At 41.9% G+C, this 25,241-nt stretch overlaps 2 protein-coding genes and 8 non-coding genes across 13 annotated transcripts; 1 reads left to right on the plus strand and 9 right to left on the minus strand.

Annotated features, from left to right (window-relative positions):
- Positions 1-81: 81 nt before the first annotated feature.
- On the minus strand, positions 82-13,446 carry TAF1D (TATA-box binding protein associated factor, RNA polymerase I subunit D). Of its 4 annotated transcripts, none has more exons than XM_041417018.1 (15): positions 13,377-13,446; positions 12,980-13,052; positions 11,031-11,279; positions 10,481-10,949; positions 10,052-10,227; positions 9,418-9,478; positions 8,834-9,120; positions 7,313-7,364; positions 5,545-5,679; positions 5,168-5,215; positions 4,369-4,401; positions 3,989-4,055; positions 2,275-2,342; positions 1,339-1,411; positions 82-695 (listed from the first exon to the last, which is right to left on the minus strand). In XM_041417018.1, the coding sequence occupies exons 3-7, from the start codon at positions 11,264-11,266 to the stop codon at positions 8,965-8,967; spliced, it is 1,098 nt and encodes a 365-aa protein (XP_041272952.1). In that variant the 5' UTR covers positions 11,267-11,279; positions 12,980-13,052; positions 13,377-13,446; the 3' UTR covers positions 82-695; positions 1,339-1,411; positions 2,275-2,342; positions 3,989-4,055; positions 4,369-4,401; positions 5,168-5,215; positions 5,545-5,679; positions 7,313-7,364; positions 8,834-8,964. The 4 variants fall into 4 exon arrangements, with proteins under 4 accessions (XP_041272952.1, XP_041272951.1, XP_041272954.1 ...); XM_041417017.1 differs by having other exon boundaries at positions 4,369-4,405; XM_041417020.1 differs by having other exon boundaries at positions 4,369-4,405; positions 10,481-10,928; positions 13,377-13,445.
- Positions 1,166-1,295, minus strand: LOC121342571. Its single transcript, XR_005953578.1, has one exon. It is a non-coding gene; the product is annotated as a small nucleolar RNA SNORA25 (small nucleolar RNA).
- LOC121342570 lies at positions 2,496-2,616 on the minus strand. The gene has a single exon (XR_005953577.1). It is a non-coding gene; the product is annotated as a small nucleolar RNA SNORA8 (small nucleolar RNA).
- LOC121342565 lies at positions 3,328-3,459 on the minus strand. Its single transcript, XR_005953572.1, has one exon. It is a non-coding gene; the product is annotated as a small nucleolar RNA SNORA18 (small nucleolar RNA).
- On the minus strand, positions 4,130-4,202 carry LOC121342564. Its single transcript, XR_005953571.1, has one exon. It is a non-coding gene; the product is annotated as a small nucleolar RNA Z40 (small nucleolar RNA).
- Positions 4,883-5,014, minus strand: LOC121342572. Its single transcript, XR_005953579.1, has one exon. It is a non-coding gene; the product is annotated as a small nucleolar RNA SNORA1 (small nucleolar RNA).
- Positions 5,332-5,470, minus strand: LOC121342569. Its single transcript, XR_005953576.1, has one exon. It is a non-coding gene; the product is annotated as a small nucleolar RNA SNORA8 (small nucleolar RNA).
- Positions 5,785-5,911, minus strand: LOC121342567. The gene has a single exon (XR_005953574.1). It is a non-coding gene; the product is annotated as a small nucleolar RNA SNORA40 (small nucleolar RNA).
- On the minus strand, positions 7,507-7,578 carry LOC121342568. Its single transcript, XR_005953575.1, has one exon. It is a non-coding gene; the product is annotated as a small nucleolar RNA SNORD5 (small nucleolar RNA).
- Positions 13,447-13,505: 59 nt separating the features above from the next.
- CUNH11orf54 (chromosome unknown C11orf54 homolog) lies at positions 13,506-25,102 on the plus strand. The gene is made up of 9 exons (XM_041417021.1): positions 13,506-13,577; positions 16,196-16,318; positions 18,347-18,445; positions 19,377-19,450; positions 20,017-20,118; positions 21,072-21,248; positions 21,975-22,124; positions 22,704-22,820; positions 24,829-25,102. The coding sequence occupies exons 2-9, from the start codon at positions 16,261-16,263 to the stop codon at positions 25,000-25,002; spliced, it is 951 nt and encodes a 316-aa protein (XP_041272955.1). The 5' UTR covers positions 13,506-13,577; positions 16,196-16,260; the 3' UTR covers positions 25,003-25,102.
- Positions 25,103-25,241: the final 139 nt, after the last annotated feature.

Below are 25,241 nucleotides of genomic sequence, written 5' to 3' on the forward strand. Positions count from 1 at the left end.
ACTTCTGTAAAGCTGGAATTTTTAATCTGTTCTTTGCACTATGTGATTTAAAATTGAGAATGAAAAATCTCACAGTTACTTCTTCCAAAGAGGGCTTTTCTATCCCTGTTTTCTGAGCTAAGCATGTATCAGGTCAAATTCAAAGCTCAACTTTTGCTGTAAACTTGGTTAACAGGTGCAGTACCAGGGGATTTTCATTAATGCTCATTCTGGTTAAAATGCACCACAGCAAGCCATGCAGTAGTTAGGGGAGGAGGAGTTAGTAAAGGTCCTGCTTAAAGCTCCAACAAGATCTCCCCAGAGCATTTTCTGCTCCAGGAAAAACCCCAGCTCTGAGCCTCTTCCAACAGAAGGTGCTCCCTCCCTGTGCTCATTTTTGCAGCCTCCTCTAAATCTGCTTCAAGGGAGCTCTTGAAAAGCTGATTTTTGATAAATTAACTCTACACTTCTTTTCACTCATTCCTTTCAGTCTGGTGCAGTTGCATGTACTGCAGTGGTGAAGCCAGAAACAGTTTGTTCAACTCCATGGAGTCAGGTGGAGAATTTGTAGTTCTGGGATTTTCAGTAGAGCATGGAGTAGCAAGTTAAAATTAATGCTTAATTCAAAAAACTGCAATAAACACTCCAGAGAAGGTTCTTTATTTGGAATAGCTGTGCAGTTCATTGGAGTAGGCTTGCAGCAACATCAGCAGGATCTAAGAGAGGAAAAATATCCATTAGCATTTTCAATCCAAATAAAAATTTTCTAATATCCAATCTAAACCTCTTCTGGCACAACTTGAGGTCACCTCCTCTCATCCTACTGCTTGTTAATTGGCAGACCAACCCCCACCTCACCACAAGCTCCTTTCAGGTGGCTGTACAAAGTGGTGGCTCACCCTGTGCCTTCGTTCCTCCAGGCTTAACAACCCCATCTCCCTTAGCTGCTCCTCATCAAACCTGTGCTCCAGAACCTTCCCCAGCTCCCCTGCCCTTCTCTGGACACACAAGCAGCAAGTGGGCTGCTCAAACCACAATTGTAGCAGCCCTGTTCCTTAATGCCTCATGCTGCAAGTTATTGCTTCAGAATGGAATGGAGTAGCCTCTCCTCTACATCAGCATCAGAAAACCCCATGGCAGCAGGGTTAAGGCCCTTCTTCAGCCCAGGAGCCTGAGTACACGAGGTGTTATCTCCTCACAAATAGACCATAGCACACACCGAGTGTCCACGGCATCCTGCAGAGGATTTCAATATGCGGTCACCGCGTTAAGAGCTGCTGGTTTTTCAGCCATGCAAACCCTCTTTGAAGTGACCTTCAATTTCTTGACAGCACCGGCTTTTTTGGTAAGTGCCCTTACCTTCACACTCACTTTGGCAGCTCCCACATGGTGTTTCTTATCCCTCTGACACACAGCAACTTGGTGGCAGACCCTAGGAGTTAGAAGAGTTGGGTTTGGTTAGTACAGGGGAAAAGTGCACCTTGGGTGTAAATTGCATGAACAGCCTATGTCTCCCCTTTTTTTCTTCTGTTCCAAAGAACCATCTTTCCAGCAGGAGCTCTGGAGTTCAATCTACAAATTTCCCTCAACTGGAACTTTCTCTCCCCTGTAGCTTAAGCCTTGAAAGTGCCCAAGGATACATCCCTGCAAGCCACATTCCTACACCTCAGGAGGAACTTGCTCTTAACAGCAGAAGAGAGTACTGTGTCCTTGACCTGTGTTAAAAGCTTTATTCCCAGCAGACTTGGTGCCACACCATGTGGCAAGACAGGAGTCTGGTGGATTTGCTTTATGGTCATGTCCACAGCTCACCAGAAACAGTAACATCCCAGCAGCCTTGGTAATGACCAGACACTCCTCTCTCACTGCTCTTATGGGACTTCACTCAATAACCCAGCTGCCCATCGTTTCCAGTGAAGGACCAATCAATCCTGCTAATATATAACCCAAGTTGTGAACAAGCCTAAAGTATGGCACAAGTTCCAAGTACTGAGGAATTCCTCACAACCAACGGCAGAGTAATTCAGACACTTGTACTACAAATGGCTGCACAAGTGTGACAGCAATCTGAAGTATGTACACACACACAAGAATGACTCACAGATGAGTGATCTGCTCAGATACTGCACAGAGCTGCAGTGATTACTACCCAGTAATCTCTGGTACTACACAACCCGTTCTACACTTAGTTCTACAACAGTTTAGTAGTTCCCATGTTTACAGTCATACAAAGCTAATACACCAACTAATACACCAAAGTAAAATTGTATGGAACTAATATAACCAAGTGCTTACCTGTCAAACAAGTTGCTTCCATCTTTTTTAACTTGGGGCAGTTCACTTCATTCTGTATTCTCAAGCACCTGTTATAAAAAATTGAATACACTTACTGAGTTCCAGAGGCTAGTAGCCAGTTTTCACAGAGATAATCAAAATGAAGACAAATGAAGACATCTACTTTCATTTGTTACGTGAAAATACAAACTAAGTACACTGAAATCCGTGAAGAGGTAAAAGACTGTTTCAGCAAAAATACCAGGTTTAACCGACACAGCAGACTGAAAACCAAGGATGCCAAATGCTGCACTGCTTTTTCAACATCCCATCAGGACAAGGCTGCTGGGTGCAGGCACCGTAACACTGCAACAGCTCAGTTTACAATTGAGCTTCCTGCAGGCACCAGTGGGTGTCAGGGAGTAAGAGGTTCTCTTCACAAAACTGCCGTGCAGCTGAGAGGGAGAACAGACTAACATGAACAGCAGCTTCAAATTCTCCTACGTGAAAATTTATACTTTTTACAGAGTACTTTGCTTCTTTTACTTTGAACTCTGTTCTATAGAACAAAATCCAGGAATTTTAGCAGTATAGCAGTAAGGTGCCTGAGCTGCTCAGAAATGAACTCTTTAAACCCCCATACTTGAAGAACTTAACCAAGTATTGCTGCTCAGTATGAAACTGTGGAGCATCTCTTGATACAAAAAAAATGCAGCAAGTTTATGAAGCTGGTTCATAACAGACATTACGGTGTTGTCTCTTCTTACCTATAGCCACTGAAACAAGAAATAATAATCACTCCTGATGATTAAAGGGGGGAATAGACTGTTTCAAGCCATCCAGAAAACAAGCAGCAAAAAAAAAACTGTGTTACAAGTCCTACACAAAAACCTGGCCAAGAGACTAAGTTCAGCCCATGTAATTCAGAATGTCAGTTGCACCTGAAGTCCCAGAACACACAGACTTTTTACTCCAACCAAGCTTTTCCACTTGAAACAATTTTTGTTTTGTATTCCAAGCATGTTTCAATACACCTAACAGAGATCACTGGGCATCCTCAGATTCTACGCTAAGATTTGTCTTGCAGTTGTATCCCACAGAGCTAACAGGTAGTTAAGTGGGTAAAGCCAAACCACAAGTTTATTCTGTGAGGCGTTTCCAACGACACGAACCTACGGAAAAGATCCCATCGGGATAGACCTCAACACTTCTGGTACTATAAATTAACACAAGAGATAATAAAAATCAAGCAGACTGGGAAGATATCTGGTAGAGATCACAGTAAGTGTCATTTTATGTTGTTTCAAGACATTTTGGGGAAGGAAGAGAGTAAACTGATACACTAGCATCTCCTTCATATTACTAAGTTTTTAATTACATGTTACCTGAGAAGCAAACATCAATGGGAATTATCTACACAACTCTGCAGAATCCTCCCTGTAGATTTCCTATTACATGTAACTTACTGATCAAAACTATTAGTTTAAGGAGTTGACCTGTTCACCTTGTTCTTGACTAAGGAATTTACATGAACATTCCTTGGGCAAACTTAAGTTAGGATAAATTCTTCCCTTAACAGGATGAATGATCTATTAGGATATACTAGTGCAATGTTGAAAACAGTCCCTGAAGCCTTCACAAATCAGTGAGCTTTGTCTGAGAGATTTCTGGCCTACTGACAACCAGAGCGCCTCAGTCTTTGAGGTATGGGTAGAACTTCAGATGTCACACTAACCCTTGAAGCAGCTTCAGACTTCTGTGAAACAGCAGCCTGCATTTCTTCCTTTATTTTCTCTAAGTACCTGCCACCAGAAAAGAACAAGTAAAGTTACAAACCAGAACATAAATCAGCAGAACCTACAGCAATACTAAGCAGATTTGTTCAGAAAGGCTCTTCTCACTCACTCTCTTCAGAGCAGTTGAACATTTTGCCGATCATCACAACAATTTTCTCACAGCATTCTTAAGTTAGGGGAAAATAAGTTCTCATGTTTTCAGAAACAACATTGCATTTTCTCAGTAAGAGAGGAGCAGCAGAATACCAGCTCACCAAGTTAAAGACAGGTGGCTGACCTGAAAAAGGCAAGGGTAAAAAAGCCAGTGACAGAAACTTACCAAAATGCTCTTTCAGACTGGACATAAGGCACACTTCCTAAAATAAAATAAATTGTTGTATCAAGTTTCCTCAGTATTTTAGCAGTTCATCAAGACTTGGGTGCTTTTATCCCAGTATGGAGCCAGGCAGACAGTAGTCCAGTTACACTGGCTGAATGTTAATGACACAACAAAGCACTTTATCTGCAATCAAACCATAGCCTAGTTTATCACACAACTAGCAACTAGGTCCATCTGCAGCTGAAGGAACTGGAGCACTATGACACAGAAGGTAAAACTAAGGGAGTTACCTCACAAAGAAAGCATGGAAGAGACCACTGTAAGACACCTTCAAAATATGCTTTTAATAAACCATCTACAGGAATTCAGCACTGCAAGTATTTTTCTCTACCTGCTAATTCTACTTCTTTTAGTACACAGAATGCAGAATTGAGGCACATCAACTGACACGTAAGCTTAAACTTCGTAGTAGCTGCATTTTTAAGTATGATCGCAGAACTGTCCCACTAAGTGAACTTGTTACAGGTCTCATTGTCACCACTGCAACAAAGTGTACAGCGAGGAAAGCAGAACCTGTTACTCTTCTAGCCACGTTTTCCAATTCAGACACACTGCAGGTTGTGTCTAGCTGCTGAAGAACGAGGCATAAAAACTGCACAATGCCTTTAGCATAGCCTGGTTTTTAAAATACTTTTTTTTTCTAGTCACAAAAGGCAGCCTACAAGATAAGAATTGAGCTTTTATCTTCACACAACTACCTCCACCTAGGAAAAAACCCAACTGTTTCCTCAATACTTACACTTGAGTAGAAGCTTTCTAATCTGTTCCACACATCACAGGGATGCCCCTTTAAAAAAAAATTTTTGGAATAATGTCACTAGTCACTATACTTTTATCCCATAACAGTTTAGCAGTTTTTTGATGTTGTATTTGAAAATCTGCACACTAAAAAACACTAAATCTACTTGTTTCAACAGAAATACCAAGTTTAACCAGCACATCTGCATGAAAACCAACGATGCCAGCTGTTGAAATACTGTAGCACTGCTTTTTGAACAGCCCATCAGGAAGACACTGCTGGGTGCAGATACCATACAGTGCACAAATTAGTCTGATTACTTGCTGTGGGAACAGCACTAAACTGAAGAAACCCAATGGTCTTATGGTGAAGCTCACCTCTTTTGCTTCCATGTTGCACAGATGTCCACTGAAGTAAAGGATTTGTGAATCAGGTCAGCAAACAGCCATAAGAATTAAAGAGGTCTTGTAATCAAGCAGTTACAACTGCTGCTGCAGTGTGACTGTGCTCATCTGCAAAGGAAGATGCAATCAAACTACACTTCTGAAAATTCTGAACACCAAACTCTAGATTGATCAGTATTTGAACAAATGAATGCTATTTGAGGCCATGCAAATATTGTCCCTTCGGGTAGGTAACACAACCGATACATTCATCGGCTGTGGGTTGCAAAGGAAGGGCTTTTTCTAAGCACTAGGTTCCAGGTTTTTGTCTACAGCCAAAGACAAAACCTGATCAAGTGCTGGAACAGACTGAACACATTCATTTTTTTGCTATTTTTGAAACACCATTTCAAATTACTTCCCAATTGACTATACACTTAGTGTTAGCAGTAGAACCTGACAGTTACCACGCTGTCCAGTCCTAGAGACAGGTAGCTTGAACCAAGGTAATTGTGGTGAGGAGTTCAGAATCACATACACTGTGCCAACCTGATGTGCTTCCTAGTGCAGTTCTCCACCTACAGCAACAGCCAAGTGAGATGTCTGCTCCTACCCTTTCACTCAAGAATATTCTTGTAAGGTTTCACTACTTGCCCACCCTCAGCTCAGTGTTCCCCACGTCAAAGGGATTTTCCTATGCTGTATCCTTACTAGGTGCTTTCTTCCATGCTATTCCCTACACTGCCCTGTTGAGAGCTTTGTAACAAGCTGGCTCCTGGATAAGGGTCACAGCCAGATTAATCTGCCTGAGATACAAACAGGGGAAATGTAGAGGATTTTGTAGATAGTTAGCTAGCTAACAAAGATCATGCTGGAAGCAAGAGGGAGACAAAGATAAAAGCGGCAAGGTCACTGTGCCCTTGCTGAAACTTGAGGTTGTGGGAGAGGTTCGTTAGCTAGCAAGAATGAAGGAAGGATAGAAGAAACCATAACAAGGTGAACACAAGAATGTAAACGTAGACGTAGTTGACTGATAAATGACTAACCAATGATGAGCTCAATTTTTGCAATATGCATTAGCCTTATTAACACTGCTATAAATGTGTGTGCCTATCCAATAAACTTTTGAGACTTGTTGTTCATCATCTAGTGTGCAAGTCTTCCTTCTCCATCACTGCCCCAAGCCATGCAAACTTGGCAACATCCTACAGTAAGAAGCTTTCACAGCCATGTACATGCAAGACTACCAGTTGCTCTCTGCTGTCCCTCCTGCTCTTGGAAGAGATATAAATTAAGGTGGAATTTTACCATAGGGAAGCCACCAGAAGCTGCAGCTGTTGATACACCCTGGCACAGAAAGTGTGGGTGAGGCACTACGAAGACTGAGAGGAAAGTAGCTCTTCAACATCTTCAGCAGAGAAAATTCCAGGCAGTGTTGTCCAAGCCAAATCAGATAAGTTGCAGCATTTGACAGCAGGTAAAACTTTTGGTTGTTAACAAAAACTGCACTTTGAAGTATTCAAGAACTGAAGTTTTTGTTTAAATAGATGCTACAGGCTCTAATTTTGGTCAGACTGATGAAAGGTATATAGCACTGAACTCACACCTGGGAAGTTTCACACTCACAAGCTGCTGCTCAGCTGTGGAGCACTGTAATATATTAATTTTAACTATGGAGCACTGCTTTTTCAAAACCTTTTGTGAAATAATGCAAAAAAAGCTACCTAAAGGAAACAAAACTGAAACCCAAGTAACAGCTTACCTTATGCAGCAAGAAAACCAAGCGGTATTTCATCTTCCAAAAGCAACATAAACTAGACAGGAAAGACAAGAAAAACAAAGTGAAAAAACTGTCATACAGTCAAATAACTAAAGATTCCTGAAGCCAAAGCCAGATTTTAACAACCAATTTAGCAGCTGTAATAAGCTTGACTTTCATGAATATATTTATCCAGTTCTAATCAATATTGAAATTTAGTTTACTTTTGAGTCACTCAGCAGTTGAACAGCCAAATTCACCACATGAACTGCAGAATGAGCAGGACTCCTCATACACCACTCACTGTGCCCTACCAAGAACCCCACTCCTTGATCCAGGGCAGGTCTTCCAAGCCTTTAAGTATTTTTCAGGAAGACACCTAAAAGAGTTACATTTAGCCATTAATTATGAACCAGTTTTAGTTGTGATCTTTAAATGCTGAAGAGTAATTTTTGCAGTTCTAGCTAGAGCTATCAAGATATGTTTGGGAAACTTCCTTACAAAGGTCTGGGACCTTAATTCAAGCATGTAAATAACACAGCTTGACTTGCTCTCAATACCGAGCATCTACTGCAAATCTCCTTAAGTTTAATTTGAAGGAAATTCCATCAGCAGACAGAGCATTTTTCTGACAACACACTTGTTCAGCACAGATTACTTTTACCTGCTGAACAGCTGCCAGTTACCTGCTGACAGCAATTTGGTTAAGACTACTTGACTGAGGCTGTGAGGTGACTTGTTTTTAAATTTTCCTGATTCACAAGTGAGCATTTTAAACGTTTGTTACTTCAGCTACCAAAACAGCTGCAAGAGGACACAGTGATATTCAGACCACTTCTAAACACTAGCCATGTTTCCCACGGACTAAAACACCTTCCAGAAAGGTATTTGCAGCTGGGGCAATGCCTGGCAAGTACTGTTAATAAAGAGCTTTTAGCTTCTGCTAAGTCATGTCCATATCAGAAGCCATTCTGGACAGAGGGGGGAAACGGAAAAAGTAATTTTTGATTCAAGATTCACTATACTGCTACAGTTATTGATACAGTAACTTACAACTTCAGATTCTTGTATTAGATTAAGGAGCAGAGAATTCGTTTTCTGAGAGTTTATTCCACATGGAATAGACAACCTCAACCACACAAAATTGGATTTTATTATCATTCAAATCCATTAACCACATTTTTTCAACAGACTTTTGTCAAAACTGACCAACCACTTTTGAATTTTTATGGTTGGCACTTGCATAAAGTTTTAATTCTTCTTCAACCCTTTAACTTCTAAAGTATTTCAAACCTGCACCTCTAAGACAGAAAAACAACCTCTCAAGGACCACCCACAAAATCATCTATGAAAGAAAGGCTCTAAACTGCCCTTTCAACTTGATGTATGCATGCTTTTCTGTATACACATCCTTTTCTATCCAGTGCTCTTGATAGAGAACAGCACAGAAGACATTTAAAAGCTTAGCATGAGGACAGGTTATTCTATTTTTGTAACTGTCCCAGACACAAGCTCAATACTCACAATAAGCCAAATGTGCCTAGGCATCTGGGTGGAGAGCTGAACACTGACTCCAGAGCAATGTTTTAAACCAAACAGGCCCAAGAAAGGCATCTGAAGAACGACCACTGCCACCTCATTGGTCCATCTGCTGTTCACCGAAGTGAGTCCTGCAGAGGCCCAGAGTTCTTTTCAGCACCATCTTCTTCATCCTCTATTTCAATCACTTCAGGTGGTTTTGCACGTTTTCTTCTTGGCTTTGACTTTTTTTTACTGGGAATTGTGCTGCTTAGAATGAAAGAGCTGTTCTCCTAAGAAAATTGGAAAACAGAAGTAGTAACAAGTCTAGTTTTGAGATACTTATGTAAGATTTTAGTAGTAAATATGTGGATTTTTAAGGACTCTACAGAATTCCTATACATTTCAGCATTACATTGAAGAAAAGAGTGGACTATCAGCCTCCTTCTGCACTAAGATCAGAATTCAGAGGTCACACTTAACTCTGGATCTAAGCTCAAGAACTGAATACTGAAGACATTATCTACTAATTCTTTAACTTCAGAACAGAAAGGCTAGAGTGTTTCTGAAGTTAAGGAGTGCTTACTTACCACTACTCTGGCATCAAGTTGTTCCCGAGTATCAGAATTCAAGCTCTCCTCATCATCATCACTGAAATAAAAAATTTAGATCAAACTGTGCACTTTTATGGACCTTAAAATGAGTAAACTACAAGCCCTTAAGTGAACAGTAGGTGAAAGACAGCATTGCACCTTTAACACTGTCTTTTAGGCTTTCTAAAGGTTACTTGCGGTTGCATTTACAACAGCAAGTATTCTTGCTGATTTCCTGATCTTTTTACTGCACTAAGCTAATTGCTTGACCCTGAAGACCAAAGATAACACTTTGGTTTTTAATAATGTAAAAAGGTATTAAAATTATCCTTTAGTCTTTGTTTTAGAAAACTGTGTTTTAGTCGGGATAACATTAGAGTGCATTTCACAAAATACTTTATTTCAATTTCTGCCAACAATTCTCAGTCTTCAGATCAAATTAAGAATACTTATTTCTGTGAGAACTTTTAAGTTACCATCTACAAACACAGAATATCCCAAGTGGTAGAGTGCTTTGCTCCCAAAATAAACAATGCTTTCATAGGTTAAAAGGACAGGACAACAACTGAACTTGATACACACACATTTATATATTAGTAAAGCACAAAAAAGTAAGTAAAGATGAACTTACTCTGTCTCCTGAATAGGGGAAATGGGGCCTTCATCATCTAAGTATTTGTGTTTCCGTAACACCATACACTCTTTTTCTAAGTCATCACTGGCCTGAAGAGCTTTTAAAGCTTTTTTAAGATGTTCTTCATATTTAAGCACTTCAATATACTTGAAATATCCCTTTGCAGCTGCTTGCTGTAGAAAAAAATACTCAGGTAAGATCTGAAATGTAATGCATTTACATAATGAACTGATAATGTAATATTCTACCAACACCAATATATATTCTTGCAGTATTTGCTTTAGAAGGTATTAATTCTACAACATTGAGTGTCCTGATTAATAGAAGTAAAACCTGTTTTATTCTAGTAGAAGCACAACATAGCCCATTTTAATTCTTAATTTTTAGACTTGGGAAAATATTTATCCCACAAAACAGAGGACATACCTCATAGCCAAGAACCATCTTTAAGGGAATATGCTTCTTCCCATAATGTTTTTCAACAAAGGGGAATTGAAAACCTCTGTCTAGGAGCCTCCTCTTTTGTTCCTGTGGTGAGGCTGTCAGTGGGGGCCTCCCTGTGGGCATGTGTGTGCTCTCATACTTTTTCTTCTTGCTCTTCCGTGCGTAAATTTTGTATTTTCTGTGTGCGGCTGCTTTGAACTTCCTTCCCCTGAAGTGATAAGCAAAAATGGCCTTCAAGTTGAGTTTTGACTTTTGCTGCTTGGAAACGTCTAATGATTTCCCTGGACTTTGAGGAGACAGTGAAGAATCTGAGGAGCTTTCATTGTCAGGTACTTCTGTAACAGATTCAGCTTGTTGCCTTGAATATTGAGATCGCCTTTTCTGCTTTGAAGGTGCAATGGAACACTCAGGACGAGCATCAGAGACATCACTGAAGAAGAAAAAGTATTTACTTTCAAAAGAAGGCTCACTTTTATGATACATTACACAGGTTCTCCACAGGAAAAATTCTGGACTAGAGATAAAAACTCACCTTTTTGAATCACTGCTGATCAGTAAAACCTCAGATGAAGCAGCTGATGATTTACACATGCTCTTAAGATGATCTGAAGACTCCCAAGGAACAGCCACCTTCTGCCTTGACCACTCTGTTCCTGTATTCCTTTGCCATAAACACACCTCAGATGGCTCCTGCTGCTGAGGGCTGATCAGCTCTTGGGCATCAGGGTAATCAGAGCCAGAAGTCTGGGGTTCATCTGTATCAGTCATCTTTCAGTTTGTCCTAAAAGGCAATGAGAATTCAATAAAATAAAAAGTTACATTAATCAGGTAACAAACTTTCCTCTACTCCACTCATGATCACAGGGTAAACTTAAGAACAATCCTGAGGTAACCTGAGCAGAGATTTTCCTATGAACCATGACCAGTTATATTCTTCATACTAACATTTATTAAGTCACAGCAAATTACCCCAAAGATATTCACAGCATAACTGAAGTCAGAAAATTTTTTAGTCTTTAGTTCAGTTCTTGCCCAGAGGAAGGCAAACATCAGTGGTGCAAGAGATTGTTCAGAGACTTACTGAGATGAATTCTGAATGTTTGAACCCTCTCCCTACTTAGGGTAAGTTTTCCTCCAAACAAGTACACATACACACAGCCAATGCCTTCTTATACTTGTAAGGATATTGCAGTTTTAAGTCATACAAAAATATTTACTTTACTGTGGTTTAAAACCTTAAAATTAATGCAGTGTCATCATGAGAAGCTATGCCATCTTCCTTCTGTTTTGTGAGCTCTAAGATATCTAACATCTCCTGCTCTTAACAATCCATCACCCATTTGTTTGGCTATTAATCATTAGAGACCAGCCCCAGAACAAAAATGCTAATTTTCACTTGAATCTGCAAGACAACACAGTCCAGCTCTTTTGTGGTCCAAGTCTACACAAAACAGACTGTAACATACAGCAAAGGAATCTAGCTTTCCTCTGCATGAGCCTAGAGTTATTTTACCTGTCATTTACTAGCCCTGTAGACCTGTATCTTTCTAATTTTACTGTGAGTTTTAGAGTTTTTTTCGAGTTTTACAAACTTGATCATCCTGAGGGCACATGCACAACAAGCAAAGGACTGGACCTAGTCAGCATGAATTTAGGAAAGGCAGGCCCCAACTGACCCACCTGATCTCCTTCTATGACCAGTGTATGAGGCAAAGGCTGTGGATGTCATTTGCCTGCACTTTAGTAAAGCTTTGGACACCATTTCTCAGTGTTCCCCTGGAGGAACTGGCTGCTCATGGTTTGGATGAAAAACTGGATGGATGGCTGGGCCCTGAGAGTGGTGCTGAATGGAGTTACATCCAGCTGGTAGCTGGTCTTAAGTGATGCTCCCCAGGGATTAGGTCTAGGTCCAGGCCAGTTTATTGTCCACTGACGACCTCAAAAAAGGGATTAAATGCACCCTCATTCAGCTGGCAGGTGACACCAAGTTGGGTGGGAATGCTGATCTGCTGGAGGGCAGGAAGGCTCTGCAGAGGTGTCTGCACAAGCTGGATTTGACAAACTGAAGCCAAGTGAGTGAGGTTTAACAAGGCAAAGTGCTGGGTCCTGCACGTGGGTCACAGCAGAAAAGGCCATGGGGGTGCTGGTTAACAGCAGCCCAGTATGATCCAGAGTGTGCCCAGGTGGCCAAGAAGGCCGATGGCACCCTGGCCTGGATCAGCAATAGTGGAGACAGCAACACCAGGGCAGGGATCATACCCCTTTACTCAGCACTGGTGAGGCCACATCTCAAATCCTGATTTCATTTTGGGCCCCTCACAACGAGAAAGACTTTCGTGCCAGCTCTGCTATGCCTCTGCAGGCACACTGCTCAACGCTGGTTCACCCGTGGCCTGACAAACACGAAGCCCAGAAACAAGACCAACCAACGCCAGCGGCAGCAATGCCACTCTGAGCGCACAGGCCCCGCCTGCTACTCACAAGTCGCAGCTCAGCATCCTTCGAGGTCCCTACCGCAGCTCCGGCCTGCGGCGCTGGCACGGCACGCAGATCCCTTGAGAAGAAAAACAACCACCTAAACTTGCTGAAAACCTGACCAAGGCGCCAGGCACACCCCTCGCCAGGCTCGGCTGCAGCAGCGCGCTGGGGCCGGCGCCACGGGAAGGCCTTTGGGACGGGGGGCAGGCACCATGTCATCCGGGCCGGGGACACCCCACCGGCACCGCTCCCGCGGGGCCCCTCACCGACCGCCGCCACACGCCCCGCTCCTCGGGGCATGACTCCACACCGCTCGGACTGTCCCTCCACCCCCGGCTCCCGCGTTCCCGGGCCCCGGCAGCGCGGATGGCGGCGGATCCGCCGGCCGCGAGGAACCTACCTGCGCCTCCCCCTGCCCCGCCGCAAAGGGCGCGCAATGGCCGCCCGCGCCTTAAATAGCGCCGAGAGCTCGCGAGAGGCGCGCGGGTCGACGGGAAGGAGGGGGAGGAGGATGGCGCCATGCTGGGAGTGGCGGCGGGGCGGTCGCGCTGGGGGCGGAGCCGAGCGGAGCCTTGCTGTGCCAGAGCCGGCGGCAGGGCAGGTACGTGCGGTCGGGCGGGAGCGGCTCTCCGCGCGTGCCAGAGCTCGGGCAGCTCCCGGCTTCCCGCCCGGTGAGAGGCTCCCGTTCCTGCTGTGCTGCTTGTCCTTCCCCAGGCTCCCCGAGCTGGCTGCTCCAGCCTGAGCAGCCCCTTCCTTCCCCCCGCAGCGGTGCCAGGCGTGCCGCTGGCTGTAGCGCTCCCTCGCTGCAGTGCTCTCCGCTGCCTTTGCCTGCCGGGATGCTCTGTGTCCCTCGGACCCCAGCCTCGCCTGGCACGCCTGTCAATACCCTGCCTTGGCCCGTCCCTTCCCCAAATTCCCAGCCGCTCCAACAGTTGCTTCTGCTGCCCCGTACGGGATCTCCGAGCACCGCCCCAGGAAGGAAATACGGCTTCTGCATCTGTGGATGTCTTGCTTTTCTTGGTGTCATCGCTAAACTTCTCTCTCACAATTGCCATCTTCAATTTTTTCCACGGATAGTTCTTCCCCCACCACCCTCCTCCCCGACTCATGTCTAGCCTGCCTACAACCTCTCCTTTTTGGCTTTAACTCTCCAAGCTAATTTCAAATCAGCTTTTGACAATAGACACCCCCCCACACATAATTAATCTAATGTTTCACATTTCATCTGTCTTCTCCTGGTACCTGACTGCTCTCTCTGATGTTTTCTTCCCACTTCAAAGGTAGACTTTTAAGTCTTTACATACTTGTTGCTTCCATTCTAGTTGCACCATCCCACATCTATAACTTTATCACCCCTTCAGCATTTCTGTTCTTTCTCTGAAATTTTTCTGTAACAATTCAGTGTCACCGCACCCCTCCATGATGGATCTTTATTATGTGCTGTTGTCTCAGGTTCTCTCTGTCCCACACCATGCAATTCACTCCCCTGTGAATATTTGCAGTGGTAGGGCACAGATTTACTCTTTTGTGTCTTTCCTGGTAAGAACTACTGTCTACCAATCAGATTGGGTTTATTATGGTACAAACAAAATTTTCCACAGTCTTTCCCTCCTTTCTTGATTGTGGGGAGCTAACTTATTTGAGTACTGTACAAGTCTTGTCTCTGCCTTTTGCACAACAGCAGTTCTAGCTTGTCTTCTCAGACTGTTTAAGGACAACAGTGTGTTGAGTGCTGGCACAGCCTCCTCCTGGATGTGGCAAAAGGTTCTTGAGGGGATGAGGATCACATAAAACAATCCTCCCAAAGCCATGTTCTCACTTTCTGCCTATGGCTAATCACTCCCTTTCTTGGTGCACACTAGAAGTCTTGTGGTATGATTCACTCTACCTGACATGAGGCTTCTACCAGAGGCACCAAATCCAGCCTGCTGATTTTTCCCCCAGAGCCAGAGGAGGGACGAAGTCAACTGTGGAGACAGATAAGACCAGCTAAGATGAAAATTATTATACACAGGTTGCAGTCTTTCTTCCCTTCTCTACTGCTTGTTACAGCAGTAATTTGGGGTGGCTGAGCATTGAGCTCAAAGATTTCAGTTAAGTGACTGCTACGATCTCCCCACTCTTCTTATTTCTTTTTTTTTCTCGCTGGTTTGTTTTTTTGGTTTTTTGTTTCCTTTATGCAGACTCAAGAGGCTAATGGTGTAAGGACAGTTACATTTTTTGACAGTCATAAAAGTTAGGATTTTTTAAAAGCAGAAGCTAGAACTGTACATAAGCAGCTGTCTCACACCATAGTCCTTCCTAACAAAGACTCAATCAGGTCTAGGAATGTAGTTAGGATTTTGGCTCTTTCCTTCTTCCACCTGAGATCTGGGTAAAAGGGACCCTTTTTTTTTTTTTTTTTTTTTTTTTTTTTTTTTTTTTTGCTGTGTGTAGCAAGTATGTGCCTAAGGAGTTAATGATTGCTGCAGCTGATTTTTAGGTAGTGTACAATCAGTTGTTTCTGCACTGACCTAGTGCCTTGCCCTTCTAGCTGGCTTTGCTGTTGCATGGCTGACTGAAATACAGTTCAGTTCTGAAGGGGCTCTTAAACTCATGTTCAAAACTTTTTTGTTACATTATTTTTTTTTTTAACATACTTTTTGTATGGGTACAGAGCCTGATACTGCAGGCTGTTGATTTCTATTTTGCTGCTGTTGATTGCTGCTATTGATTTCTATTTTGCTGCTAGCCTGTTCCTCTCTGGAAGGGGAAACACATGCCTAGAATCAACTGGAGATCATGTCACAGCTGGGGTTGAAAGTCCACCATAGCCAGTGCTGGAAAAGTAAACATTAAGTTTGGGAAGACCTTAGGAGACAGTTGATGTGCTCACAAAAGCTAGGTTTCTTTCAAAACTTTATTGTGACTCCAGGCTTACAAAAGACACCCAAATCTCCAGATCACTTCATCTGCATTCAGTGTAGGATATGTTTTCCCTACACCCAGTTGTCAGCTTGAGGACTAATATGCGTAATGCTCTGAGCCAGCTATATGGCTGACAGGATCTTCTTCCAAAATGCGTAAGAAATTTAACATTGCTATTGAAGCTGTCAGTCTCTCCTGTGATGCCAGAACTACAGTTCTATTTTTTCTATGTATTCTAGAGTGAAATTGAAAAATAATTAACGTGTTGAAAGGAGCCTGTTTAAATTGTTAAACTATTATCTTTGTTGGCAGACCAAATACTCTGCAGTGTGCTGTACTGTAACTTCTTACCTGAAGAAATCAGCACGAATCAGGAAATGGCCAAAGTCGAAAGGTTTGCTTTTCATGTCCCAAGTCTGGAGGAGCTTGCTGGGGGTAAGTAATACAACATGTGACTTTATACAAAGTTGTAATGTACTCTTCAAACTTATCTTAAAGCTCATACCAAAGTCTTTCTACAGCTAGTACATGCAGAATTCCTGTTTTTAGTACACTGAGGGGTGAAGAACAGCACTATTTCTCTATATGTGATGATTTTCTTAGAGAAAACAATGATTTCTCTCCAAGCCCCCAAGATATTTAAACACAGATGGGCTCTCAACTCCTTTAAAACCACTGAATATGCAGATTTCTGTGCAGGTCAAAAAAGTTTGACCACTACACACCAAACTTCTTTACACGTACAGAATCATCTGTCCTTCTCTACCCTCTAGTATTTCTTTCTTTTTCAGGACTGCTCAAAACATAGTTGACAAGATGCAGTGTAGCATGGCAGATCCTCTTGCTTGAACCTAGTTGGCTCCTCTTTGGTGACTGCCTTAGAACAGGGCTGCAGGAAGCAGCTTGTGTAGATTACTTCTGTAGATTGCCTTTGCAATATGTGCTGAGACTAACAGAATGGTTGAAGTTGGAAGGGGCTTCTGGGTTCAGCCCAGTTACTCATGAGCTTCTTTTGTTGCCCTAGTAGGAAGACATTATTCCTTCTGGCAGTCTCTCCCCTGCAGCAGATATACTGAAGGTTTTTTTGTCTTTCACATTGATCCTCAAGTTCAGTTTGCTACTTTCCCAAATCTGTGTCAGTTTGACATTTCCATGTATTGAGAATGTGTGGTCCCAGCAGTGCCCTGGGTGGTTCCCAGTGTTCGCCTCACCCTGTCAGACAGGGGCAGTAGGCCAGGGCTGCTGTAGAGCTGTGAGCTCTGCAGAGAACACCACATACTTGCAGTAGAACAGAAAGAGTATCAGAAAAATTTTATCACAAAACAGAATTTTTGTTTTTTCCTCCATCTGTCCTGAGGATCTCCCGTAAGCTGGGAATTGTGTTGTTGTTCATAATTTGAGGAGGGCTCTTTTATTGTCCTTGTCCATATGCCAGAAGGTACTGAGATGTATTTAGAAATGTGCCAAGTACCAGCTACTACTTTTGGTCAAGAGCTTGATAAATCTGATCTCAAGAAGTATGGTATGGCTGAAACCCTAACTGGAGGAAACAAAGGCACAGGAAAGTCTGTAAATAAGGAACCATCTGATTTGAGATCACAGACTGGATGTTCTGCTCTTTAGTTTGAGACATCTGTCAAAGCAGACCCCCAGGCATGAAAGAACCTGGACCTTTCAACATAGTATTTGAAGCAGTGTCTGTGAAGACAATCCCACACTAAAGGTTTGGAAGTTGTTTCCAAACAATGCACTCATCTAATCCTCCCTGTTGTTTGAGTGACTTTGCAAGTTCTGAGCCTAAAAAGACATTGATATGAAGCAAACCCAAAATTTTAGATTTGGTTCATTATCACTAACACCATTCATTCTCTGTCTTGCTGTGACAGTAGCACTTGCCAGAAAATCTCCCCAAGAGCATAAATATGATAGGCAGTATCCCATGGTGGTAGAAGTTTCCAGACAGCAGAGACAGTTTGAGATTATAATCAAGCTATTGCAAACTGTCTGGTTAATGTATGTAAAGAACTGATTGTTGCTTCAGCTAAAACTTGCTTCCTCCATTGCTCTTGCATCATATCTGACCATGATTGTAATTGTCCGCTCTTTGAAGCAAACCCACTGCTGAATGAGATTGAAGTTTGCCCATGTTACTTCACACTGTGCTGCTCCTAGTGCTCCCTGGAGCAGTTAGTCACTGTATTTCAATGAAAATGGTTTTTAAATTCTTTAAATTAATTAATGTGGCAAACAGTTACCTGCACAAACTTCTGCTCCTCTCTGAAGCTCAGAGTAATGTAACTAGTGCCTGCAGACATTTAAATCAATGGAGTTACTTTGGGTAAGCATAAATAATGTATCTTGCAGAAATAAAGCACAAACAGATACATTTATTGTTGTTAGAAACTTGTCAGACTCTTGGTAATTTTTCATTGTCAATAATTTTGCCATTATTCTTTATTACAGTTTTGCAGAAAGGGCTTAAAGAGAACTTTGCTGATGCTCAAGTCTCTGTTGTAGACTGTCCTGATCTGACTAAGGAACCCTTCAACTTTCCTGCTAAAGGTGACCTAGAATTCCTGTCTTTCACTAAGACTTCTCCAGTTTTTTTTTTTTTGCTTGGTTTTGATCCTTTAAAGATGCTGAGAGAGCTTAGAATGTTTTTCCGGTAACACATATGCATGAGAGGAGAGCTACATTTTATTTCTGGATTTGCTTCCTAGTTATGTATGAACAAGGACAAGTCATTACTAAGTACTTGTCATATTTTTCTTAATCTGTGACTGCATACCTACTTACTTCATAAGCTTTATTTAGTGTACTGAAAAGGTTTTGCATTTAAGTTGTTATCTTTCAGATGGAGAAATTTTTTAGAACCATGCCAATCACTATCTGAACGTAAGGAATTGTACTTCCATTAATTTTTAAATTCTTGGCATTCATGTATGTCAATGAAGTGAACCTGCCTTACTCTGGATGGGATTCATCTTTTTTGACACTAGCTCTCTGGAAGGCAGACATGTCATCTGTGCTACTCATCTGAGTTCCCTCTGGCATCAATGTGAAAGAAACACCTCCAGGAGGTTATTCATCCCTTATTAAAATACATATCCAAATAAGTGGGATGAATTGTCCTGAGACAGCTTTCAGCTTTGCTAAAATTTGCAAGTGGAGTCCCAGCAGAGTTCTCTACTGTGTGGTGGGGGCATTACTGGAGAACTGGCAAATGGAAGGTGTTGTCCACTCTGACAATTTCTTTTGTGCTTAGAGAATGTTATTTTACAACATGTTGTGTAGCATTAAATCCTACAGTGAATAATCTTAGGGCTTGGACTTCTTGATAGTTCAACGCTTTATCTAAGCATGCAAGGGAAATAGTATTCTCAAAGGTTTGAGAAGTTTGAGGAACCAGGTCTTTGGTGGGTTAGAGTGTGTGCTTATTGAAAATTATTGGGAAAAAAATATTTTACCAAGCTAACTGGCTGTATTTTTCCAGGAATCTGTGGAAAGCCTAGGATCGCAGATGTGGGAGGCGTTCCTTACCTCATACCTCTTGTACAGAAAGAAAAAGTGAGTTTTTCTTGTATCTGTGGGGTTTAATATATTTGTCAAAAGAAAAGCAATAAACAAAACTAAGGACTAAGAGATACTAGGATCTAGATACTAGGATTCTACACTTGTGAAATACATTTTTCAGTGTTTAATGAGAGTGATTCTGATGTGTGTTGTATGTCACTAAATCTAGTAAGAACAATAATTCAGTCTTTGAATATAATGAGCAGGGAACATACAGGCAGAATCTATCTTTTAGCAAACAAATGGACATCTACCAAATTTGTTATTACTAAACATTGTGTTCAGAAGCCATGTTCAACATAACTATCAAAATTTTAATGAGGGTGGGTGTTGTGAATTAAATGCCTCCAGGACTACAGTGAACAGGCTGACAATTGCAGATCAGAGCACCACACCAAAATCATAGAATGGCTTGGGTTGGAAGAGACCTTAGAGATAGTCTAGTTTCAACCTGTCCTGCAGTGAGCAAGGATGCCACCCTCTAGGCCAGGTTGCTCAGGGCCCCATCCAGCCTAGCTTTGGACACTTCTAGGGATGGAAGTATTGTTTTTCTTTTGCAGGTTTATGATCTAAATACAGTCGCAAAGGACATAGAGCTGCCTGGAGCTTTCATTCTTGGAGCTGGAGCTGCTTCATCCAAAATTCTTGGAATAAATGCTGAGGTCAGTATGTAAGTGTGATGGTTCTCAGTGAATTCATGGAAGTATCATAACAGTAGAGCAGTATCATGCTGGGTATTTCCCATTTACAACAATATATCTAATAAACACTTTCACACCACAAACACATAAAACACATTAGAAGGAATTGAGATGAGGGGCACCCACTGAGGCAATAGTCCTGAGATAATAAAGATTAATTTTTAACTTGTAATTCTTCAGGAAGCATGTGATTACCTTGAAGCATGCAAGAAACATGTTTTTTGAAACTGATTGACAAAGACCTGACGAGAGGTTTTAATTCCAAGATTTAGAAATGCTTCTCAAACTTACTGGTAAATGCCTTTGAGATACTCCCTGTCTTTTGCCCTCTTGGATGACTTTGCTTCACCGTTGTGAATTTTAAAGATATCACATAAAAAATTAAAAACTGCAGGAGGGGTAGGAGACAAAAACTATTGCCTATGGAGACCTTGGTTAATCACAGTTTTTTTCAGGCATAAACCTTTGGTCTTGCTGTCTCCTTTTGATGGATTTATTGGTAGATGAGATAGTCCATATCAGCATTAAATTTGGGCCTCTATAATAGTGGTTGTTACTGTACACTGAGAGAGTATTGCATAGAATTCCAATACTTGCATGCAGACTATAGATTTTTTTTCTTTCTTTTGTTTTTTTTTTTTTTTTTTTAACACTAGCATTCATCTTTATATAACATTAAGTTTAATTATTCAGAAAAAGTAGACCTGTTTTCTGGACCTTTCAATTACATTACAATATTAGTGCATTTTTCTTACCAGTACAAACCTCATCCTGAGAGACAGAGCTGTGTGATGAAGTGGATTTTTTTCTTGGGATCATGGTCCAAAGCTTAAATTACGTTTATCTGAGTTCAGTTTGATTGGCTGATTCTTAGATGTTCTTATTGACTTATTCTTACATGTTCTTTATCCTAGTTTATCCCTATTGTTCAAACTAAGAGTGAAAAAAAGCCTGCTGTAAATGGGAGCTACATTGCTCAGATAAACCCTGCAGATAAAGGGTGCCTGCTTGAGAAGTACAGCAGTAAATACACTGATTGTGAGTTCGGACTGTTGGCCAACCTTTATGCCAGCGAGGGCAAACCTGGTAAGGTATGTACTTCCATCTAAGGTGATTTTGCAGTGCTTTGTGACTGAATGATGGTTCTCCTATCAACATTCTGTGATAATAGTAAAATAGTAATTCCATAAGAGAAATATGCAAAAATAAGGAACTGATGCCAGTGATTGAGGAAAAGAATTAGTGCAGACATGGACATTTGAATTTTTGAGGGATAGGTATTAGTTTACAAAAACTTTTCCATCATAAACCATTTATCCAAATCCAATCCAAACTAGCAGTGACTTAAGGTAATGGTGCAGTGTACTCGTGTAAATGACACGCGGGCACTTAGGCAGTTTTTTGCACAAGTGCTTCTCCTGACACAGCTAGCACTACGAGGTGCTGGCAGAACAGTCGAAAACCTTAGTGCTGCATGGAAACTGAACGGCCTTCTCCGTTACCCAGTGTTTCTTCCTGACAGAGTGGAAGCCAGCTGGTGGACAGAAGGGAGTTGCTCAAGTCACTGTCTCATGTATAGGTAAATCTCTTGCTACCCAGCTCCCTTTACAGGCAAAGCTAGCATTGAACAGAACTAGGGAAAAGAGAGTTGGTCACAAACTGGAAAGATGCAAATGCAGCAGTGCTTGCATGGAAGCTTATCTTTTCAAAAAGTGATCTTGGGTTATCAGCTTGGGATAATTTCAGAACAGCTTTCACAGACCTTTTCAGACTATTGCGGCAGGAGACGGCAGTGACAAACTGACTTTATCTTCCAGGTCATTGAAGTGAAAGCCAATGGAAGAACTGGGGAGCTTAACTTTGTGACCTGTCTGAGACAAACTTTAGAGAAACACTATGGAGAGAAGCCTGTTGGGATGGGTGGTACATTTATCATTCAGAAGGGGAAAGCAAAGATTCACATTATGGTACGTTGTTCTCAATGCACGTAACTTTATTTGTCTTCCTGAAAACAGAAGTATAAATCAGGGTGTAACATCTTAGTTCCTTCACTTTATTCTGTATTTTTAAATGTATGTATAAACTATTAGGATGAGCACTGTATTAAAGTAAGGAGTTGACATTACAAATCAGTGTTACAAAACTAGTAATTCTGTTTTAGTTGGCACTAATGCCATCATATTTTGAAATCTGTGTGCAGCTAAAGAACTGGAGAACTATTGTAACATGAATTGAAATGAAATACATGAACTCAGATGATACTTGTAAGAAGCATTAAACTTTTTTAAAAATAACTGAGCTTTTAACATGTACCAGGAGAAGGAGCATCCTCACTTCAGTTCTCTCACTACCTGTGCAATAAAATATGTAATATTCTGGTCGCTTCTGTTTCTTCCAGAAACAGAGTGATGGACACTGTGAGCTTCTTTCAGTCAATAAGGAAAATGAACAGAATAGTGGGGAGGGGAAAAGCAAAGTTGCTAGAGAAAAAGTATCCTGATGCAAGTGTCTTCCTTTTACTTAAAAAGCTTTTATTTTTGCTCTAGCCTCCAGAATTTTCTGCCTGTCCCCTGAATACTGATGAGGATGTGAATAACTGGCTCAAATTCTTTGAAATGAAGGCTCCACTGATTTGTCAGCCAGTAATAGTTTCCAGAGACCCGGTGAGTCTCTTTCCTTTCTAAGTATAGACTGAGACCTGTAATGAATTTTTTCTTGGATGTGATTTTCCTTTCAAGAATGGGAGTGAGTGTGTGTGTGTGTATATATATATAGTGTTGGACTCTTCCAGAGCTGGGGCAATGATTGAGAAGCTTCTCATTTCTGTGAGCTGTTTGAATTGTCTGAATTGAGGCTAGGTGAATCTGTTCTGAAACCTAGTGCTTGTTCATAGTGGATTAACTTCATGGTTCTCTTGTATGTGAGCACATGTTTGCACCCCAAACCCAACAGTACAGTTTACATTCACTGCTGGCCACACTGGGAGAAATGTCAAGAGCATGGAAGGTGGTTCAGCCACCTGTTTATGCAGTTCACTTTCATAACAAATCTCTCTGCTAATGCTGTGTCAAAAGACATGAAGCATATGTCCCACTGCTGATGTAAATTACAGTCTGCAAAGTCTCATGGTGGAAACTTACCTAGCATCTTTCACAAGCACCAAGTTCAACAGCAAATAATTCAGGATAAAACCAATCTGGTTTCAAAAACCATTAAGGTGTTCATAATTAGGAAAACTATTTGTTTAAAAGTAACCAGAAAACCATAGATGAAAATGGCTATTTTATAAATAACAACGCAGTCATAAGTAATATAAAAACGTTTTTTTTTCCAGGGGTGAGACATACTGTAGGCTTAAATATGTTGAAGGGTGTGATTTTATTGTGTCATTATGTGGCAGCCTTTGGCCTAGGGCTAAACTGTATCTTCCCATAATCCACTGACCGTCCTTTGAAAGCAGCCATCTGCAGTTGCTCCATTCAGAACAAATGTAACTTGTGTGGTGGATGCCTCTGGGTTTCTCCTGTTTGCATCCACTGCAAGCCCAACAGCACTTGGCTAGGCCTGTGGTTTTGGAAATGTCTGAGTGTCACCACAAGAAGAGCAGGAGACGATGGCATTCCAATGCCATAGCACTTTTCACCAGTATCCCCTTGCAGCCCAGGAAACTAATCATGTCCTGGGCTATGTCAAACTAGGTGTGGCCAGGTCAAGCAAGGCAATTCTTTCCCTCATGAGACCCCAGCTGGAGTGCTGCTTGTAGCTTTGGGGTCCCAAGAAAGATGTGGACCTGTTAGAGCAGGGCACAGGGAGGGCCATGAAAATGAGCCAAGGGCTGGAATACCTCTTCCTAGAAGAAAGACTGGAAGCTGACATTGTTCAGCCTGGAGAAGAAAAGGCTCCAGAAAGACCTTATCATAGCCTTCTAGTACTTAAAGGAGGCTTCTAGGAAACATGAAGAAAAACTTTTTACTGGGACGTGTAGCAACAAAAGGACAGGCAAGGATTTTAAATTGAAACTGAACAGATTTAGGTTGGACACGTGGAAAAAAAATTTTATGCTAAGTGTGGAGAGACATTGGAACAGGTTGCCCAGAGATATGGATCCTCCATCCCTGGGAGTGTTCAAGGCCAGGTTAGATGGGGCTTTGAGCAAGCCGGTTGAATGGAAGATGTCCCGGCCCATGACAGGGTTAGAATAGATGATCTGTGAAGGTCCCTTTGAACCCAACCCATTCTAAGATACATAAAACTGGTGATGTTGATCTCATGGTTTAGGATGTTAGTTGCTATTTTATTCATTGTTCTTCCCATATTCATCTAAGCTGGCTCTCAGTATTGGAGACAATCCATTTACCACATGGGCCTGTGGCAATTCAGTGCAAAGTGGTTTGATTTCCAGTAGAGGTTCCTTGGTGTGACTGCATTATTTAATCCCAGTGGAAAGAAAGGTGGGGGGGAGAAAAGGGTTCAAAAGGACATCTCAGGCAGATTAACACCAAAACTTGGGGGCTGTCAGGGTTTCTAAATTGTTTTGTCTTATTGGTTTCACAAGTATCTTGTGAGTTTTCACTGCTTGGAGATGTGTGGAAATACATATTAGGATAGACTATCCTGTGACTTTTACTGTTCCCATGAGCGCGTTGATGACGGGCCTCTGTCTGGTGGCAGGGCTTCGATCTGCGTGTGGAGCACACGCACTGTTTCAGCCACCACGGGGAAGGAGGCCACTACCACCAGGACACCAGCCCGGACAACGTGCAGTACCTGGGCTACTTCCAGCCCGCCGAGCTGCTCTTCCGCATTGACCGGCCCCAGGAGACGCACCTCGTCGGGAGAGACTGAGCCTGCGGGCCGACTGCGTCTTCCTCAAGTACAAATGCTGATTTTTGTAATGATTTCGATCATCGCTTACCAGATTTAAGAATAAATATGAGAATAGTTAGCTGCTGCCTTCTTACTTTTGTCAAAGGGCAGAACTCGGCGCATACGTGTCATTGGAGTTATGACCGAATTCAAATGGTAATTTAATGGCAATGTTATTGTATGTTTTCCTTTTGTTTGGCTGAACTTCCTGCGTGGCC

The sequence above is a fragment of the Onychostruthus taczanowskii genome, unplaced genomic scaffold (assembly GCF_017590055.1).
Source record: "Onychostruthus taczanowskii isolate IOZ18803 unplaced genomic scaffold, ASM1759005v1 scaffold54, whole genome shotgun sequence".
NCBI lineage: Eukaryota > Metazoa > Chordata > Aves > Passeriformes > Passeridae > Onychostruthus > Onychostruthus taczanowskii.